Source organism: Oncorhynchus clarkii, chromosome 18, assembly GCF_045791955.1.
Source record: "Oncorhynchus clarkii lewisi isolate Uvic-CL-2024 chromosome 18, UVic_Ocla_1.0, whole genome shotgun sequence".
Classification (NCBI taxonomy): Eukaryota; Metazoa; Chordata; class Actinopteri; order Salmoniformes; family Salmonidae; genus Oncorhynchus; species Oncorhynchus clarkii.
The window spans coordinates 32,645,754-32,666,044 of record NC_092164.1 but is presented as its reverse complement, the minus strand read 5'-3'; the positions used below and the strand labels follow the sequence as shown (position 1 = coordinate 32,666,044).

Genomic DNA, 20,291 nt, shown 5'->3' with positions numbered 1-20,291 from the left:
CGTACACGACTTAAGCTTACGTCTGTGTTAAGAGTGCACATTTCAAGTCCGGGCGTGAATGCCTATCTTTGTCATAGGATTGGAGACACCAAGAATCAACTGTGTAATGTCTAACAACCTGACTTCAGTAACCAAAGTTGAAGCGGTTTAACTGTGATTCATTAAGTGTAAGTTGACTGGGATTGTTTAGTTAAGCAGTAACTGCTGTATGGAGAACATTATGGCTGTTTACAGTATATGGCCGTTTATATATAGTAAGGTTTATTTGAGCATGTACACATTCACAGCTGAAAGCTGAATTACAGTGTACGGACAAAAAAGGGGGGAAAAAGATATTCGGGTGAAATTAAATAATTCATTTAAAGCCGTTTGGAACTGGAGTGGAGGGAGGAAGCATCGTTTGTCTCTGAGTGGAGGGAAGATCACGGTAGCAGCCAGGAGGGTCACAGTTAGTCAGCCAAACACGGACAGGTCCGGAGCCACGAATCAAGCTGTCCTGCCTGCTTCTCTGTATAGCCACTCCTCCAACAAGTTTGTTCAGCACCAACTTTTCTCTCCTCATAAAGCCTTTGTCATGGAAATCCCAACAAACAGTCCCGTTTGCCGCCAGCTTACAACTATGTGGGATAAACTGTCGTTTTTCCTGGTTTATGTTGGGAGACACATTTCCCAATGACCTTCAGATTCACATCTCAGGAATTTGTTTATTGTCATCTATAATAGATTGGATTTCTTACTGTAAAGGACTGTGTAAACTGTTGATTTAAAAAGGGCTTTATTATTTGATTGATGATACTAACAGTCTTGCTGTTCTCCCTGTGTGTTGTCCAGGCGTCTGTGTTGGAGAACCTGAGGTTGGCTGTTCGCTCCCAGTTGGGTTTCACCTCCATCCACCTGCCCACCTCCGGTCGCCACAGCAACATCTGGCAACGCCTCTTCAACTTCACACGCTCACGGCGCTCCGGCTCACTGGCCCTGGTGTCTGCTGACGGCGAGGACAACACCACCACCAGCAGTAACGGTGGCTGCTCGGCCCACGAACCCGACAGGGCTGGACCCAACCGTGGGTTGCTGCCCCTCGACTCGGATGACACAGATACAGAGAACGAGCGCCGGGATGTCCCTGGGGCCGTGGGGGGGCTTGTAGCCCCCCTCCCCGTAAAGACCCCTCCGGCAACTGCAGTGGAGGCCATCGTCTCGGTGTCGACAAACTCCACCACTCCCGCCCCTCTGCCCAGCCGTAGGGACAGCCACCGGGCTAGGGCCAGCCCGGCAGTGGTGGAGGCACACACCATGGAGACCCCAGGGGGAGAGGCAGCAGAGCCTCAGTGTACTGCGACCGGGAGGAGCCAGCTGAGCAGTGCCCTGAGCCGGGTCACCCGCAGCCTGCACTGGGTACGTTTCTCCCTGGGCCGCTCCGGAGGCTCCTCAGGTGGGGGAACCCAGAACCACAGCCCTCTGAGGCACCTAGAGCATGGAGCAGGGACCAGGGAGGACGAAGACGACGTGGAGCTGCTTATCCCTGTATCGGATGCTGCCTCGGACACTGACTCCACCAGCGAGACCTCCAGGCTTCTCAGCTTGGAGGTAGGTCTAGATCAGGCTGCCCCCCGCCTATCATCCCCAGCCTCTCTCAGGTCAGGCCGGGTGTCCCTGGGCCGGAACGGGCCCTGTGAACACTGTAGCATGGTTCACACCGCACAGATCCCAGACGCCTGTCTGGAGGCCACAGGCAAGACGGAGACCAATAGTGATGACGAGTTACTTCTGCTCTGCTAATAGCTCTAACCTAAATGACGTTACAGTTTGACTCAACTGACTGTCAAAATGGACCATCCCTGTAAAACTTTGCCATTTATTTTCTCTGGAAGAGGGCGGGGGTAAATGTAATTTTTATGCCCCGTTTTTGAAACGTCTGTAGTTCGTACTGTATTGCAGTCTTCTTGGTGTATTCATCAGATGGTACAATCTCTGCCCAACCTCCCCCTCTTCCCCTCCAAGTTCCAGTTCCAGACCTTTCCCTCGGGAGTTCCAACTCAGCCTGGGAACTGGGGAGTAGAACTACTGAACCTTGACTTTGTCTAGCCGAGCAGAAGTTGAATTGCCTCCATAGCAACAAGACACGTGCACCTGTGAGTGTGAGTTAGGCTTAGCTCAAGGCAAGCAGAGTGGGACTGAGGTGTATAGCAACGCAGCCACAGCACCTCTTCTTCTCACACTCATTTGGGATGAAGCAGAATAAACCAGCTGTCTTTTTATGTTCAAGAATAATGGTACGAGAGAGACCAAGTATAAAGTACGGACAATTAACAAACTCGAGCCTGTGAAAAGCTAGATGAGATTTAAAAATAGCTGTCAGCTTTATTTGATGTCAGTTGTTTCTTCTTCTTCGGTATAGGGAATGTGAGGGTGAGGGCTCTGAGTATCTGTGGCTTACCGTGTGATGGTATGTTTGTTTCATTTCAGTTCAATGGGAGGCTGTGTAACTCCTTTTCTATTGAAAGGTACTGATGTGTTCTCATGCGTGATCTTAGCAAGAGCAGTTTATTTATGAAAAGTAAATTGCAGAGAACCTCTTTCTGAAGACGAAACGTTGTATAACATCCACAGATGTTTGTTGTATTTATTGTTTTGTTACTGTTTTGGTAACCTCTGTGTTTTGGTACTGAGAATACTTGTGCCACTGTGTATTTATTTCATTTTCAGTAGTTATTACTTGAGAAGATGCATGTCAAATTGTCTTGTGCTATTGTTTTGTTAAAGTGATACATTGAAAAACAAGTATATAAGCATAACTGTTTTCTGCATGTAGAAAATCAGAATAAAGCATTCATCCTGCTAACTTGTTTGTTTCTTTGTTGGGATATGAGGTGAAATTTGTAAAACTCAAAGTCAATAGTAAATTCAGGACTAATGTTCGTACCTGTATTGCTGTCAATATTTGTTTTCTTTACTGAATCACCTGATGGTCGACAATATCACTTGACAACTAGCCTGCAGCTAGACACAAATGCATCAGGTAGCCTAGTGGTTAGAGCGTTGGGCCAGTAACCGAAAAGTTGCTAGATCGAATCCCCGATCTGACAAGGTACAAATCTCATTCTGCCCCTGAACAAGGCAGTTAACCCACTGTTCCTAGGCTGTCATTGTAAGAATTTGTTCTTAATTGGCTGGCCTAGTTAAATACAGGTTTAATAAAAAATGTGCATCCAAGTATACTGAAAAAAATGATTTAAACAAAATCAGTCAATTCAAATAAATTCATTCGGCCCTAATTTATGGATTTCACATTACTGGGAATACAGATATGCATCTGTTGGCCACAGACACCTTACAAAAAAAGGTAGGGGCGTGGATCAGAAAACCAGTCAGTATCTGGTGTGACCACCATTTGCCTTATGCAGTGCGACTCCTCTACTTTGCATAAAGTTGGGTAGGGTGTCTCTGGCAAAAGCTCTGGTGGACATTCCTGCAGTCAGCATGCCAATTGCACGCTACTGTGCCTCAACTTGAGACATCTGTGGCAGTGTTGTGTGACAAAACTGCACATTTTAGAGTGTGCTTTTATGGTCCCCAGGACAAGATGCACCTGCGTAATGATCATGCTGTTTAATCAGCTTCTTGATATGCCACACCTGTCAGGTGAATGGATTATCTTGGCAAAAGAGAAATGCTCACTAACAGGGATGTAAACTACTTTGTGCACAACATTTTTGAGAAATAAGCTTTTTGTGCGTTTGGAACATTTCTGGGACACTTTACATGTTGCGTTTATATTTTTGTTCAGTGTACAGTATATGTTAATGACAGCAGGCCTATAGTTAACTATTTTGGTTAGAGGCATTCGATTTTGAATTAGCATATGCCTACAATATGTTGGATTTGTGTGAGATCTGTTTTCACGGCGAAACATAATGAAATGTTACGTAGGTATAGTTACACTTATGGTGCATTTTCTGAGATCTCCAAGATCCATGATTCGTACAGGGTTTAAGTTCAATGTTCTAATTTAATTGTTAAATGCTACATAACACTAATGTAAGGAAATAAATGTAGTGTTTTATATCACATGATCTGTGAAGACTCCAAGCATTAACTCATGAATTATGAACAATTCATGAACTAGGGTGCAAAACATGTATTATATTACACGTAGTCTATTCTGTGTATGTTCAAGTGTTTAACATTGCCTTGGCTGAGAGGGTAGGCTACCGGCAGTGGTGTAGGCCAAGTGGAGGGTAAAAGTTGAAGTTATTTCTTGGACAATCAGATGAAGATATCCTGACTGGTTGAGTTCATGCCACATTAAAATGTACAGTTTATTATTAGGCCCTTAAGAAAAATCATGCACAATACTAAGACCTTCCCAAATGTCATAGCGTAATTAACATTCTGGTACAACCCTTATATTGTACGACAACAGGCTTGGGCAGTTGCCATGGTAATACCTAGCATTGGAGTATTCTGTAAATTAGCGTTTTGATGGTCATGATGCATGCAAACTGTGAGAAGATATCTACTCTCTAGTGGCAGGACTTTCCATTCCATGTCCACTTTCATAAGCAACATAAACAACAAAGTACATCACTGAAGGAACACGTTTATTTGGGCCTGTTCAATGTGAATTGTTCAATAGCAGAACTAGTTTGATGCGTCTTTTATTGGAAACATGCTGTTGTGGTGATGTTAGGCCAATCTATCTTAAAGCCAATTTATGCTTGATCCGAAAATGTGGTCGGAGGCGCCGTATTGGATGGTGTTACGCAATTGCAGAGCCTATGTTGGCATGCAGAAGCTCCGTACGGGAGGTCCAGTATAAGCACAAACTCGCTTCCTTGACAACTTCCTTCACAACAGCTCTGCTCAGCGAAGTGCAAGAAGTACAGTTGAAGTCAGAAGTTTACATACATCTTAGCCAAATATATTTAAACTCAGTTTTTCACAATTCCTGACATTTAATCCTAGTAATAACTCAGTTTTAGGTCAGTTAGGATCACCACTTTATTTTAAGATTGTGAAATGTCAGAATAATAGTAGAGAGAATTATTTATTTCAGCTTTTATTTCTTTCATCACATTCCCAGTGGGTCAGAAGTTTACATACACTCAATTAGTATTTGGTAACATTACCTTTAAATTGTTTAACTTGGATCAAACATTTTGGGTAGCTTTCCACAAGCTTCCCACAACAAATTGGGTGAATTTTGGCCCATTCCTCCTGACAGAGCTGGTTTAACCGAGTCAGATTTGTAGGCCTCCTTGCTCGCACACACTTTTTCAGTTCTGAACCCCTCGACAACATCCACTGAAAAGGAAGAGCGTGAAATTCCAAAATATTTGTAGAAAATATTTAACTTTCATACATTCACAAGTGCAATACACCAAATTAAATCTTAACTTGTTAATCTACCCATCGTGTCCGATTTCAAAATGGCTTTACAGCGAAAGCACACCATATGATTATGTTAGGTCAGAGCCTAGTCACAAAAAACATAGAGCCATTTTCCAGGCAAAGAGAAGGAGTCACAAAATGCAGAAATAGAGATCAAATTAATCACTAACCTTTGATGATCTTCATCAGATGGCACTCATAGGACTTCATCTTACACAATACATGTATGTTTTGTTCAATAAAATTCATATTTATATCCAAAAATCTCATTACATTGGTGCGTTATGTTCAGTAATGTTGTTCCTTGAAAACATCCAGCGAATTTGCAGAGAGCCACATCAATTTACAGAAATACTCATCATAAACTTTGAAAACGATTCAAGTGTTATGCACAGAATTAAAGATATAATTCTCTTTAATGCAACTGCTGTGTCAGATTTCAAAAAAGCTTTACGGAAAAAGCACACCATGCAATAATCTGAGTACAGTGTTCAGACACAAAACAAGCCATACAGAGATACCTGCCATGTTGTGAAGTCAGTAAAAGTCAGAAATAGCATTATAAATATTCACTTACCTTTGATGATCTTCATCAGAATGCACTCCCAGGAATCCCAGTTCCACAATAAATGTTTGTTTTGTTCGATAAAGTCCATAATTTATGTCCAAATGCCTCCTTTTGTTAGTGCGTTTAGTTCACCAATCGAAATTCACAAGGCGTGGGCAAGTCCAGGTGAAAGTTCAGACGAAAAGTCAAAAAAGTTATATTACAGTTTGTAGAAACATGTCAAACGATGTATAGAATCAATTTTTAGAATGTTTTTATCATAAATCTTCAATAGTATTCCAACCGGACAATTCCTTTGTCTTTAGAAATTAAAAGGAACGCAGCTCGCGCATGATTTAGCTCACGGCCTTCTGCCAGATCCCTTAGTCAAACAGCTCTTATTCGCTCCCCCTTCACAGTAGAAGCCTGAAACAAGGTTCTAAAGACTGAGGACATCTAGTGGAAGCCTTAGGAAGTGCAATATAACCCCATTTACACTATCTTGGAAAGGCAATGAGTTGAAAAACTACAAACCTCAGATTTCCCATTTCCTGGTTGGATGTGTCTCAGGTTTTTGCCTGCCATGTGAGTTCTGTTATACTCACAGACATCATTCAAACAGTTTTAGAAACTTCAGTGTTTACTATCCAAATCTACTAATAATATGCATGTCCTAGCATCTGGGCCTGAGTAGCAGGCAGTTTACTCTGGGCACGCTTTTCATCCGGACGTGAAAATACTGCCCCCTACCCCAAAGAAGATAACACATCTTCATTGCTTTAAAAGATAACTACTTTTTCTCTGTTACTAAACATGTCAAATTTCACATTTGTGTACTCAACCTGCATAACATGCAATTGTCAATAACCACACATTTCTTTCCCCTTTTTCTTCCCCTTTATTTTTTTGATTCACTCTCATCACTTGAGGCAATAAACATATTTTGAGTGTGTATTTATTTGTTTTTACTAAATGCAGTCTCTGTCCAACAATAATCTATTGTGGCTCTAGTTGTTTTCAGATAGAAAAACATTCAGTCCAGGTTCCTGTAGTGATGTCTCGGAGTCGTACATGATCTCCAGGTGTCTTGCACTTTAGTCATGTCGCTGTTTTTGTTTGTCTTTGTTTTTCCTTTGCGTGTTTGACTTTTGAGCACCTCAGGGTGTTAGCAAGTCCTGATGGGTAGGTTGGTTCTGATGTGACGTTCCATCAACATTTGTGCAGGTGAACATCTGTTCTGCTGCGGTAGATTATCAGACATTTTAGGAAATTCTCCTTTCCATTTGCCTTTTTCATCAGACCTTTGACAATTTTGACTGACCTCTCTGCTAAGCCATTGGACCTTGGATAGTTGGGGCAGGAGGTGTTGTGTAGGAATCCCCAGTCGTTAGTGAACGATCGGAATTCGGAACTTGAGAACATTGTCTGAGTACAGTTCAGACGTAACCCCATGTCTTGCGAAGACTGATTTCAGGTAAGTGATTACAGCTCTGCTGGAGGTAGTTGACAGTGTTGCTACTTCAGGGTAGTTTGAGAAGTAGTCGGTAACAACAATGTGACTTTTGCCATTGCAGTCAAAAAGGCAAACTCCAACTTTGTAGTGGGGTCGGTTGGGTACTGGATGAGGCATTAGCAGCGCTGCTTTGGCCTGTAGGTCAAACAAAGTTCACATAAGGCAGTGGTCTGGCCAATTCCTGGTTCATTCTTGGCCAGTACATTACTTCTCGTGCTCTTCGTTTGCATTTTTCCTCACCCAAGTGGCCCTTGTATTTTCTGTAGCATTTCTTTGCATAGTGTCATGAGAATGATAATCTTGTTGCCTTTGAACACTGTCATCCACAACGGTGAGCTCTGCACATCCAGTAATCCTGTATTCTCCTTGAACTGTTTTTCTTTGCGGGCCATCCTTTCACTATTGCTTCTTTCAACTCTGTCATTGTTTGGTCAGCTGCAGTCTCTCTTTTAATCTGCTCCATTCTCTCAGAAGACAGGAACTGATGCTATGATCATTTCGACTTAGGCCTGAATCTCAGTGTTTTTCTGTATGTCGGCTCTCTCTTTCTTATCAACTGCTCTAGAAAGAGTGTTGTGGCGAACATTAACTTTCCCAGGGTGTAGATCATCTTCACATCACACTTTTGCAGTCTGATCAACATTCTCTGGATTCTCATTGGACAATCATTCAGTGGCTTAGACATGATCAACACCAATGGTTTGTAGTTGGTTTTGTCGTGGAAGATTCAGAATTTGTTGGTAACATATGTAAGATGTTTTATATTCATCAAATGTGTGTAAATTACTTCTGAGAGAATGTTATTTTTGTATAATACTGTGGCAGGGTTTGCAGTATCTGTTCTATGTCAAGACTAAGTTGCATGGGCCGCAGAGAGGGGAGAGGTCAAAGTATCATCATGTGTAATCATATTTTTTTTGTGCCAGTTCACTCCCTAGTTTTCCCATCAGAGATGGCAGTGTCTGGAATCATTCTCCTCTCCGTGAGCTTGTCCAGGATTGGTTGTATTTAGAATTGGTTGTATCTAAATGACAATTTGATATATGCCTGTTGATATGGAGGGTTGGTTTATGGTTCTGGGGTTTGAGTAAGGAGACAAAGCTGAACGATTTATTATGTCTATGCTGTCTTATCCTGTGTGTGTGTCTTTACTATAAAGGACCTCATTTGAAATGTGGAAGGGGCTCTCAGAGAATTCATGGTTAGACACTGAATCGATCTGAGAGTCACAGGGTTGTGATAGAGCTCATATAATTAAAGATGGACTTTGATAACTAACTCTGACTTGTGTGTGTGGTTTGCTCCCATGATTTGGTAAATAGAGGAAATTTCCACGACAGTTTCTACTTTGAAGGCTTGTCGGTAGACGTATTGATGAAACCTTCCACACGTGTTTGTGCTCGCCAGTAGTCCTTTCTCGATTTGTGCATACCTTGTTTCTCTGACTGTCAAGGCTCTGGACGCATAAGCGACGAGTTGTCATGTGTTGTTATGCTGTTGCAGAAGAACTTCTCCCAGGCCAAACTGATGCGTCTGCAGAAATCCTTGTGCTTTTCTCTGGATCATAGAACCTGAGCACTGGCTCTTCTTTGATTGTCTTCAGGTTTTGGAAGCAGTTTTCCTGCTCATGGGCCCATTCCCAATCGTTTTTCTGTTCCAGAAGACGTGAGTGGAGTGGATGGTGCTGACAGTTGAGATATGAACTTTGCAAGGTAGGTGCCCATGAAGCGTTTCACATTGTCCTTATTCTTCGGGCGTTCCATATTGTTGATGGCTGATTTCCTCATGTCTCCCATGAAGAAAGTGTTTTCATACCAAACTCGCATTTATCCTTGTTTAGTTTCAGTTTGACTTTCTGTGTCAGGTCCAGCACACGCGAGAGTGAGACGTCGTGTTCTTTTTTTGTGGCCCCCCATGACGACAATGTTGACCGTCATGGTTTCTACTCCTGGAATGTGCTTGAAGATCATGTGGATTGTCTTGATGTTGCCGAGAGAATCCCATATGCTAGACAAAGAAATCTATACCTGCCCTCAGGTGTGTTGAACTCGTATAGCCTTGAGCTTGAATCATCTAGCTTAATTTGCCAGAATGCTGATGAGGCATCAAGCTTTCTGAACTACTTTGCTCCAGCAAACTGCTACATTATCTCTTCTCTGGTTGGCAACTTGAAATGCTCTCGCTTGATAGTATTGTTGAGATCTCTCGGGTCTAGACATATCCTGAGCTCGCCGTTCTTTTTCACCACAATAACCAGTGAGCTTACCCAATCTGTCAGTTCATCCATTTTTGTGATGAAGTCCATCTTTTCCATGAGTCCGAGTTCCTCCTTGAGCTTTTTCCTCAGTGCAAATAGTACTTTTCTGCATGCACAACTCGAGTAATTTTGTCATCAGTACATATTTTGCGTTCTTCAGGTAAACATCTGAGACCCTCAAACACGTCCACATACTCAGCCAGTAGTGATTCTTGGTCATTTTCAGTCTGTCACTACATACCCTCTTCACAAAATTTGCACACAATGCAAATAGTCCGGGTAACCATTTGGTTACCTGTTCAGGAGTCTTATGGCTTGGGTGTAAAAACTGTTGAGAAGCCTTTTTATCCTAGACTTGGCACTCCGGTACCGCTTGCCATGCCGTAGTAGAAAGAACAGTCTATGACTGGGGTGGCTGGGGTCTTTGACAATTTTTAGGGCAATTTATTTCGACACCTTCACTGCTTTATCCTAAGTTAAATCTTGCTCATGCAGCAGTACATTTATCAAGTATGCCACAGACTATCCTGTCTTTCACGAGTGAGTCTTTCAGATTTTCAAATTCACATGTTTTGCTCAGTGTGTTCAGCTCAGCGAAGTACTGGTCAAAACTGATCATGAAAGAAAAACTTGTATCTCTTAAACGTGATGTTCTGGCTTGGTACAAACTACTCCTCAAATTTAGCCATGAGCACAGTCAATGTCCAATGCATCCTCTTCAATAACATACAGAAAAATGGAAGCTTTCAATTTATCATATCTCCCCTGCTCCACTGGCTGCTAAGTAGATATTGAATCTCTACTTGAAATGTTTCCAATTGTTGGCTAAATTGCCTGTTAACTGCATAGGAGTAGAATAACTAAGCCTATCCATGACGGGAAACACTCGGGATCAGCTTGCTCGTAAACAGATTCCAATGCAGCCTCGTTCTCACTGCTGTCACTCTCGCTGCTGCTCAGTGCCATCGCTCTTGCTAGCTAGTATCTTCGACTACTCACGTCACTTGACTTGCCGTAGAATGTTACATTTTTGTAGCGGAAATTTGCGGAGATCATCCTTTTCTCTGTCTCTTCATAGCGACTATCAATCTGACACCATGTTATGTTTGTTCCTTGTTAAATGACAAACCGGACATAGGTTTAACTACTTTTTAATAAACAGATACTTCAGCTAGCAATATCCTTGTAGCCATGCAAGGCATACTTCAACTACCCCACCCTCGCATAGCATGCTGGGTTGCGTAGTCGTAATGTTATTAACACAGTGTACATTAAAAAAATCCAAGAATCCAAGTGAGCCTATAATTAAATCTTAAATATTAGTGCATTTTAGTCTCGTGAAACTACTGTTTGTTGAATTATTTTCTTCAAAAATATACATTTTTTTCGTCGCAAGGGCTCAATTATTGCCTCATTTCAGGGCTTTGTCTAGCTAAGATTCTTCAATCCTTGGAAAATGTACAACTTTGCTCTTTTTTATCTGAGAAATGTATTTTGAATGTAAACCAATCAGGGTTTAGGCCTGGGCATAGCACTATTAAAGGAACCTTTTAGTTAATTAATTTGACCATTTAAAAAAAAAAACACACAACTTAACGCCATACATGCACATTAATAAAATCATTGAGGATGACAAAGTCTAAGACTTATTTCCATTGTGGTCCTGTTGAGACAAGATCTAACACAGTATGGCAGTGATCACTTTAGTTATTAAAAAAAACAGTACACCCCTTAGAAGTCCTCGTCATAATATTTTTCTGCCTGTGCCATGTCCCATAGCAGTCTCTTTCTGATGTAAAGCAGAGGCAAACTGAACAAGTGGTGCATTTAATGCGACACAGAACACATCGACGCCTCCATGCTGTGCCCTTTTGGCCCTGAGGCACAGTCATGCCTGCAGTAATGAACTGTGGCATATGAACACCACTGGGGGCACAGGTAGAGCGGGCAGCTTGGCACCGGGGCCTCCCAGTCGGAGTCACTATCACTGTGAAAGAAAACATAAAAAAAATATTTGTATTGTATGAGCCTTTTATCATCACATAAAATAAACAGATATGTATTGTATAGAGCAGAGGGAAGAGTCACTAAGGTGAAGTGCTGTTCCATTCAACTCCGGCCATTGTTGTATATATATATACACACACACACACACACACACCCAAACAAACCAACACACACACACACACACACACAAACAAACTACACATTTCATTGCAAAAAATAAATAAATAAATACATTTTTATTTGCGATTACAAACAAGGAATTGTGGTCCAAACCATTACATACTGGCGTTTACCTCAGCTCATTGGCTATCTACCCAGCTAGATTTCAAGAAGATCAGTGGTCATTGGGCAGAAATATAGTCAATCAATGAAGCTTCGCTAAAATTATTGGTGCGTAAGGTAGTCATTTATCGTTGTCTTCAAATCAGCTCACTTCGGTCAATACTACCAGCAAAAATACCAATGAAGTTTGGCTGTGTTGCAAACATCCAGAGGAATGCACTGAAACCCACCATGACTAGATAAACGATTGTTTACAGGGGGGAATCACGCCGAATGCTCCGTAAAAAAATTGATAGAGATGGAATTCACGGCACAAACGGTTTACAAAATGTTTCGATTTAGGCTATAAAAATGGATTTTATCAAAGAAAACAGCACTTCATTTGATCAATGGGACACTCAGGAAGAGAAATAAGAGCAAGATATCAGAATGTAAGTCATAATTTTACCTTCAGATGTAAAATTACACTTGCATTTTCAAGAATGTTTAATGTAACGAAGTTGTATTTTTAGTTGTCACACTGAAATTTCCCCTGATGTTGGTCCCTGTACGGGGATCGCAGCCATAATAACTAGACACTAATAAAATACCCATCATATCTGGCCCTGTGCCCTCTGAATTGTGGCATTGAATGCTTTAGGAGGATTCACAACTGGCTTGATGATGATTATTATTGCAGCTCAATGTGTGTAACTTTAGTTGACAATTCCGATAGCGTTTGCAAACAACACGTTTTATAAGGAGGATGGGAGCCACCCAAATCATTTGAGTTTCTGGATCCTTTCACCTTTCACTAATAACATGAGCATATATACTTCTGCTAAGCTTCTTAGTAAAGCAGTGAAAACAAGCAAGCATCCTAGAAAAGTGCTTTAAATAGCCCATATTAACGTATGTAGCTTTAAGAAACAAGGTTCATGAAATTAATAACTTGCAAGTAATAGAAGACATTCATATTCTGACCATCTCTGAAACTCGTGTAGACAATACCTTTTGATGATACAAGGTTATAACATTTACAGGAAAGACAGAAATTCCAGTGGTGGAGGTGTTGCTGTTTTTATTCAGAACCACATTCCTGTAAAGATTAGAAAGGATCTCATGTTAAATGCTGTTGAAGTAACATGGCTACAAGTTCATCTGCCTCACCTAAAGCCCATTCATGTGGGAAGCTGCTATAGACCACCAAGTGCTACCAGTCAGTATCTGGATAACATGTGTGAAATGCTTGATAATGTATGTGATAGAGGTATATTTTCTGTGTGATTTAAATATTGACTGGCTTTCATCAAGCTGCCCACTCAAGAAAAAGCTTCAAACTGTAACCAGTGCCTGTAACCTGGTTCTGGTTACCAGTCAACCTGCCAGGGTAGAGTACAAACAGCATAGGAATGAAATCGTCAACATGTATTGATCACATCTTTACTAATGCTGCAGAAATTAGCTGTATCCAGATCCATCGGATTTAGTGATCACAATATAGTAGCCATATCTAGGAAAACAAAGTTCCGATAGCTTGGCCAAATATAGAGTATAAGAGGTCATACAATATATTTTGTAGTGATTCCTATGTTGTTGATGTAAATATGTGTTGGTCTGTGGAGTGTAATGAGCAGCAAACAGACATTCCACTTGACACCTTTATGAAACTGCTTATCCCAGTTACTAATAAGAATTCAGCCATTAAGAAAATGACTAAAAACAGTTAAATCCCTGTGCATGAGGAATTGAAAAGTTGTATGGTTGAGAGGGATGAAGCAAAAGTATGGCAAATAAGTCTGGCAGCCCAACTGATTGGCAAACATATTGCAAATTTAAGAAAATCATGTGACTAAGCTAAATAAAAATAAACTATTACTATGGAGAAAAAAAATGATCGTAAAAAGCTTTGGAGTACCTTCAATTAAATAGTGGAAAAAAGCCAACTCTGCTCCATCATTCCTTGAATCAGATGGCTCATTTATCACAAAACCCACGGATATTGTCAACTACTTTAATGACTTTTTTATTGACAAGATAAACTAAATTTAGGGATGACATTCCAGCAACAAACGCTAACACTACACAGCCAAGTATATCGGACCAAAAAAAGCTTTGTAAAATGGGACAAATCATTCACTAAACCCTAAACCTCAACTACATCTCGTAATGAATAATGTGGGAATCTAGTCTATTTCCATAATAAAGCGATGCCCTGCCTTCTAAACAACATTATAAACAAGGCAGGTCCTACAGGCCCTAGTTGTCACACCTTGACTACTGTGCAGTCGTGTGGTCAGGTGCCACAAAAAGGACTTTTGAACAGGGCAGCGCGGCTGGCCCTTGGATGTACACAGAGAGCTAATTTTAATAATACACATGTCAATCTGAAAGTGGAGGAGAAATTGACTTCATCACTACTTTTATTTATGAGAGGTATTGACATGTTGAATGCACCGAGCTGTCTGCCTGACTACTGGCACACAGCTCGGACACCCATGCATACCCCACAGCTCGAACACCCATGCATACCCCACAAGACATGCCACCAGAGGTCTCTTCACAGTCCAAGTCCAGAAAAGACTATGGGAGGTGCATAGTACTACACAGATCCATGACTACATGGAACTCTATTCCACATCAAGTAACTGACACAAGCAGTAAAATGAGAGACTTAAAAAAACAGATAAAAAACACCTTACGGAACAGCGGGGACTGTGAAGCAACAAACATTGGCATACACATATGTATACACACACACGATGTGGTAGTGGTGGAGTAGGGGCCTGAGGGAAAACAGTGCGTTGTGAAATCTGAAAAAGTATTGTAATGTTTTAAAAATGGTATAAACTGCCTTAATTTTGCTGGACCCCAGGAAAAGTAGCTGCTGCTTTGGCAAATACGTTTTCTTGCCACTGTACATACATTTCAACAAACAATCATCACATCAAACTTGCTCAGATTCATGCCTGAGCGGTAGATCTCGGCTTGCATTTTCACTCGGAAAGTGATCTTAACCCAGAAAATGTTGGTGACCAATGCCATAATCTATGCCTTTTACAGAGAATCCATCAGCTCTTTGACATCCAGTTTCAGCTGACTTCATTATGTCATTAAAACCCACATAGACTACAGTAGAATCAATGTCCATGTCCTGACGTAGTACATTCGGGAACAGCTTAGTAATGTCATTTACTTGAGCTCCGGGATAGGACATTGTTTTTGCACCAGGAACAGTCACGTTTCTTACCATGGAGCTGCCCAAAATCCCAGCTGGCAAGAAGGACAAGGAAATCCGCCTACTCCCACGCTTCACAGGATGGTGCAGGCCTCCGACAGATGGAGAAGCCCCGCTCGATCCAGAGCAGGGATGGAAGGTTGCCGGAGTCGAAATCATAGGGGTAGGAGTAGGCACAGCGGCCGAGAGACACAGGTACCCCCAGCAACGAAGGTGCAGGAAGGTCAGGCTCTAGGGCGGCTAAACTATTAGTTGTTTGGATCTGCTCCGAACTCTGGGCAACACCGGCCAGTCAGATAACGAGAAACGACAAGACAGATATGCATCCAACATGCGCGAATGCCGTCCAGCCACCGGCGTAGAAAATGTAAACATTCCACTCCGCGTTTTCCCCAGTTTTTTTTAAATAGGCTGGCGTGATCAAGGAAACCACCTCAAGCCTAAAATTCTCGGCAAGCAAACAATTGCCGCATTGGAACTTTGGGTGATCCAGTTTGTCCTCCGAAACAAAGCGTAGTAGATACAGCTCCTACAGTCCTGGAACCGTTAATTTACTTCTCCAGACATTGGAAAACTCATCTGGGACTAACTTCGTTAGCGTGATGGCTAACGCTAGCAGCTTAGTGGCTCTTTCAAGCAGACTTTAACCTGTCAGTTAAGCAGGATTCCAGGACAAGAAATAGAAAAAGGGACATGGTTTGTTAAAGAAGAATGGTAGAAAGTGTAAGCAGAGTGAGCTGAAGACAGGAGGAGAAATGGAAGTGAATGAGGGCGAAGTATTGGAGGTGGTAGGTATGGTGAAGTTCTCAGAGCCCGAGGCTTGCACCAAGGGTCAGGATAAAGCATCCCGGAGTCGCCTCTTCACTGTTGACGTTGAGACTATTGTTTTGCGGGTACAATTTAATGAAGCTGCCAGTTGTGGACTTGTGAGGCGTCTGTTTCTCAAACTGGACATTCTAATGTACTTGTCCACTTGCTCAAGTTGTGCACCGGCGCCTCCCACTCTTTCTATTCTGGTTAGAGCCAGTTTGCGCTGTTCTGTGAAGGGAGAAGTACACAGCGCTGTATGAGATCTTCAGTTTCTTGGCCATTTCTCGCATGGAACAGCCTTCCTTTCTCAGAACAGGAATAGACTGACACGTTTCAGAAGAAAGTTATTTGTTTCTGGACATTTTGAGCCTGTAATCGAACCCACAAATGCTGATGCTCCAGATACTCAACTAGTCTAAAGATGGCCAGTTTTATTGCTTCTTTAATCAGGACTACAGTTTTCAGCTGTGCTAACATAATTACAAAAGGGTTTTCTAATGATCAATTAGCCTTTTTAAAATGATAAACTTGGATTAGCTAACACAACGTGCCATTGGAACACAGGAGTGATGGTTGCTGATAATGGGCCTCTGTATGCCTATATAGATATTCAATAAAGAATCTGCCGTTTCCAGCTACAATATTCATTTACAACATTAACAATGTCTACACTGTATTTCTGATGAATTTGATGTTATTTTAATGGTAAAATATGATTTTCTTTTAAAAAACAAAGACATTTCTTAGTGACCCCAAACATTTGAATGGTAGTTTGCATAATTAGAAATAAGAGATTATCCTGATTTAAAATGGTGTCGTACTTGAAAAAAACCTAAATATACACATTGCGAGATATTTGGCGAAATATACCCGCATGCCTCTCCATAGGAAAACAATGGGGGGAGCTCAGCATTCCAAGGGCAAAAGGTATTTCAGGGCTAGCGATCGATGACAATGAGAGACACTGCCCAGCCTTACATATTTAGAAAAAATCGATGATCCTGAATAAAATATGGCTACCAGATTTATTATAAAAAATAGCACATTTTTAGTGTCTGCGTTTATATGTTAAGGGTGTGTTACTTTCGCAGATAATGTCACCTATCTAAATAATTAGTTTATTTAAAATAATTAACTTAAATGTATGGCATTTGTCAGTTTAATTTGTTATGGTTTAAATGGTTATAAGTGATAAAATGAACTAGAACATTTTATATTTTGCAATTCTGAGTAATTACTACTTTATTAAGGTATATTGTATATATTGTATATTAAATTGTAAATACAATTTTGTATATTGTATATACAATTTATTCAATAATACTGCAGTTGCTAAATAATTCCAATAGATGGCAGCATAAGACCACAGTGGTGTATCTCCCTGGATACACCACCTCTTGGCTAACGCAAGAGGAAGGACTGAAAATGCAAATTACTGTGAAGTAATATAATATTAATGTTTATTATTACCTGTTTTTATGCTCATGTTTTGAAATTATACTTCGTTACTATAACGATTATCTATAAGCCTAAACATTAATTCAGTCACCTCTGGCTGACAAAAACATACATTCATTGTCAAATTCATCAACCAGCATCGACCTGCTCTGCCTTCTCACAAAAGTAGCCAACTCAACAAGCCCCGCCAAAAGCCTGTGCCCCCAGCGGCAGCGCGCACTCTGACTTTTTGCGCAAGCAAGGGGCAAGCCAGTGTTCCTTTGTTAGGAAAGAGCCGAGGGCGATAGCCTGTTTTGGTTGTTTCTTAGAAAGAGCTCAGGGTTATCATATGTTGGTGGTTTTTCAGATGGTACATGCCAGATCTCTATGTTTGTTGTTGCTGAGAGAGACCTGATGGTTATGTTCTGTTAATTTGTTGCTCAGTCAGAGCTTATTTGATGTCCTGTGTTTCTGAGTTTTTTTTTTGTGTGAAATTGTAATATTCTGTTTCATTTGTTCCCAGGGGGGAAGGCACCTAGGTATTGCTTAGGCAAGAGGTCTGGGGGCATACATAACCCGTAGTATTTACTGTCTATACACACTAGGTAAGACCTGGGTGGACCACCCCCTGTATTTTGGTTAGTGCACCGGGTGGTGGGTAGGCAGGTAAGGTAGGAGAGGGGGCTTTGACATTTACGTTCTATGCTTTGGTTGGTTTTCCCTGAAAATTGTAAATTCTCTGCCTCTATCATCCTTACTTGCACATACAATCCCATACCTCTTTCACACCACGGGGAGTTGAGTTGACACAGAGGTGTACGTAACACCCCCCCCCCCCCCCTTGCTTACCTACATTGAAATGCTTGGAATGTTCATCCTGTGAAACCCAAGTTAATTTCTACTCATGTCTTGTCCTTATATTAGCTGTATAAGTAATAGTGTGCTATACAACAGCAAGAGTCAGTTTTTTTTCATAAACATCACTCCTACTGTCACTCATCTTTTTCCTGATCCTTGGTGCATTCCACAGTCTCCAATAACTTCACCACACCTACCACCTAACTTCACCCTCATTCACTTTAATTTCTCCTGACTTCAGCTCCCTCTGCTTACATTTTCTTCCATTCTTTAACAAACTTCCATTCTTTAACAAACTATTTCCCTTTTTTCTGCCATTTTTATCTGACTCAAGATCAACCTTTTCTTCCCTCTCTCTCTCTTAGACCGCCACTCTCTTTTCTCCTCCATTCCCCCGTTCTCCAAGTATTCATCGCCTTATGATAATACTGCACTACTCCTTCCGACTATCTTGTTCTTGCTTTCTCTAGGGACTCCATTTCCGCCGAGGCGTCCCGTATCGTCCTTGCCTAGGAACAAGCACAGCCTAGCTACGAGAGGTCTTTCTCTGTTTTTTCAAATCACCGTCCGGATCTCATTTTGAACTTGGTTTGAATATGATGACGATGTATTTCATGGACGTCACTAATCCATCTGACTGACATCTGATTGACCAATAAACGCAACTTTGAAAAACCCATCTTGACACTTGGTCCCACCTACTAGGCTCACTTGCCTCCCATTGGAAACGACAGGATGTGCTATATTTTAGTAGGACATATTTGATATCGACGTCATTAGCTGCTGCATGGTCTTTTGTGGTAGCTAACAACAAACAAGTTATATTTTTCAGCTAGCTAGCACGTTCCCTATTAATCTAGCTGAGCTAGATCAACATGAGTTTAGCATTTAGCAAAGAGCCCCGTAAAACGGCGGGGAACCGCATGTCTAAGTTGTTAGATGCTGAAGAAGAAGATGAATTCTACAAGACCACATACGGCGGATTCAACGACGTAAGTAGCTAATTTAGCTAGCTGTCTTGGCAGATAGCTAGCTATTGAGTCGCAGTAGTGATTGGGAAACGAAGTTTCAAGTAATAATGTAGCTAGCGAACATTACACAGTACCCAGATCACAGGATTTGGAAGAGGTGGCCAGCTCTCTAAATTCAGGGGGTTTCTACTTTAGCTGCAGTGTTTTAATATCAAGGGACAGAGGATAGAGTAGGGACGTAAAACGTTCAGCCTGCGCCTGGATAAGAACCCCAGGTTAAATTATGCTTAAAATATTTATTTTTTTACATCTCTAAGTGGGTAAATTGAGTGCGGAATATGTGATTATTTAAAATAAATAAAAAATCGGGGTTTTCTTCATTTACTATCATAACATTTTCATTTCTGATTTTAAACTATTTAAGGACAGCTTCCTAAGATTGTTTTGCCCCCCCCCCCCCCCCCCATTTTGCCATCAGAACAGTCTCAATTCGTTGGAGCATAGACAACAATGTGTCGAAAGTGTGGTACACAGGGATTCAGGCCCATATTGATTCCAGTGCTTTCTTTCCACAGTAGTGTCGAAGTTGGTTGGTGAACCATTTCTTGATACACATGTGAAACTATTGAGCAGTTGCAGTTCTTGACACAAACCAGTGCACCTGGCACCTACTACATAACCTGTTAAAACAAAGGCAATTTTAGGTTACCCTTATTTTACCAGGTAAATTGACTGACAACACATTCTCATTTACAGCAACGACCTGGGAAATAGTTACAGGGGAGAGGAATGAGACAATTGGAAGTTGGTGATAATTAGGTGGCCATGATGGTATGAGGGCCGGATTGAGAAATTAGAATTTGTTTTTAAAACAAGAAATGTATTAGTAAGAAGTAATGTGGTGTATTGCTCAATTTCATAAAAATGTGTGTGACCAGAGTCTTTTAATCAAAATATTCAGAGACAAAATGTTCAGCAGCTCCTTTAAGGGTGGAAGTTTA

General features: G+C 41.3%; 2 protein-coding genes across 3 annotated transcripts in view; both read left to right on the top strand.

The window, feature by feature from the left end:
• LOC139373347 (low density lipoprotein receptor-related protein 12) overlaps positions 1 to 2,842 on the top strand; it is a 37,093-nt gene extending 34,251 nt beyond the window's left edge. For both annotated transcript variants that reach the window (XM_071113760.1, XM_071113759.1), the window contains one exon: positions 832 to 2,842. In XM_071113760.1, the coding sequence (XP_070969861.1) occupies positions 832 to 1,779 (948 nt within the window). In that variant the 3' untranslated portion in view covers positions 1,780 to 2,842. The remainder of the gene's footprint in view (positions 1 to 831) is intronic.
• Positions 2,843 to 19,062: 16,220 nt separating this feature from the next.
• LOC139373346 (vacuolar protein sorting 72 homolog a) overlaps positions 19,063 to 20,291 on the top strand; it is a 35,877-nt gene continuing 34,648 nt past the window's right edge. The window contains exon 1 of the mRNA XM_071113757.1: positions 19,063 to 19,311. Within this exon, the coding sequence (XP_070969858.1) occupies positions 19,195 to 19,311 (117 nt within the window). The 5' untranslated portion in view covers positions 19,063 to 19,194. The remainder of the gene's footprint in view (positions 19,312 to 20,291) is intronic.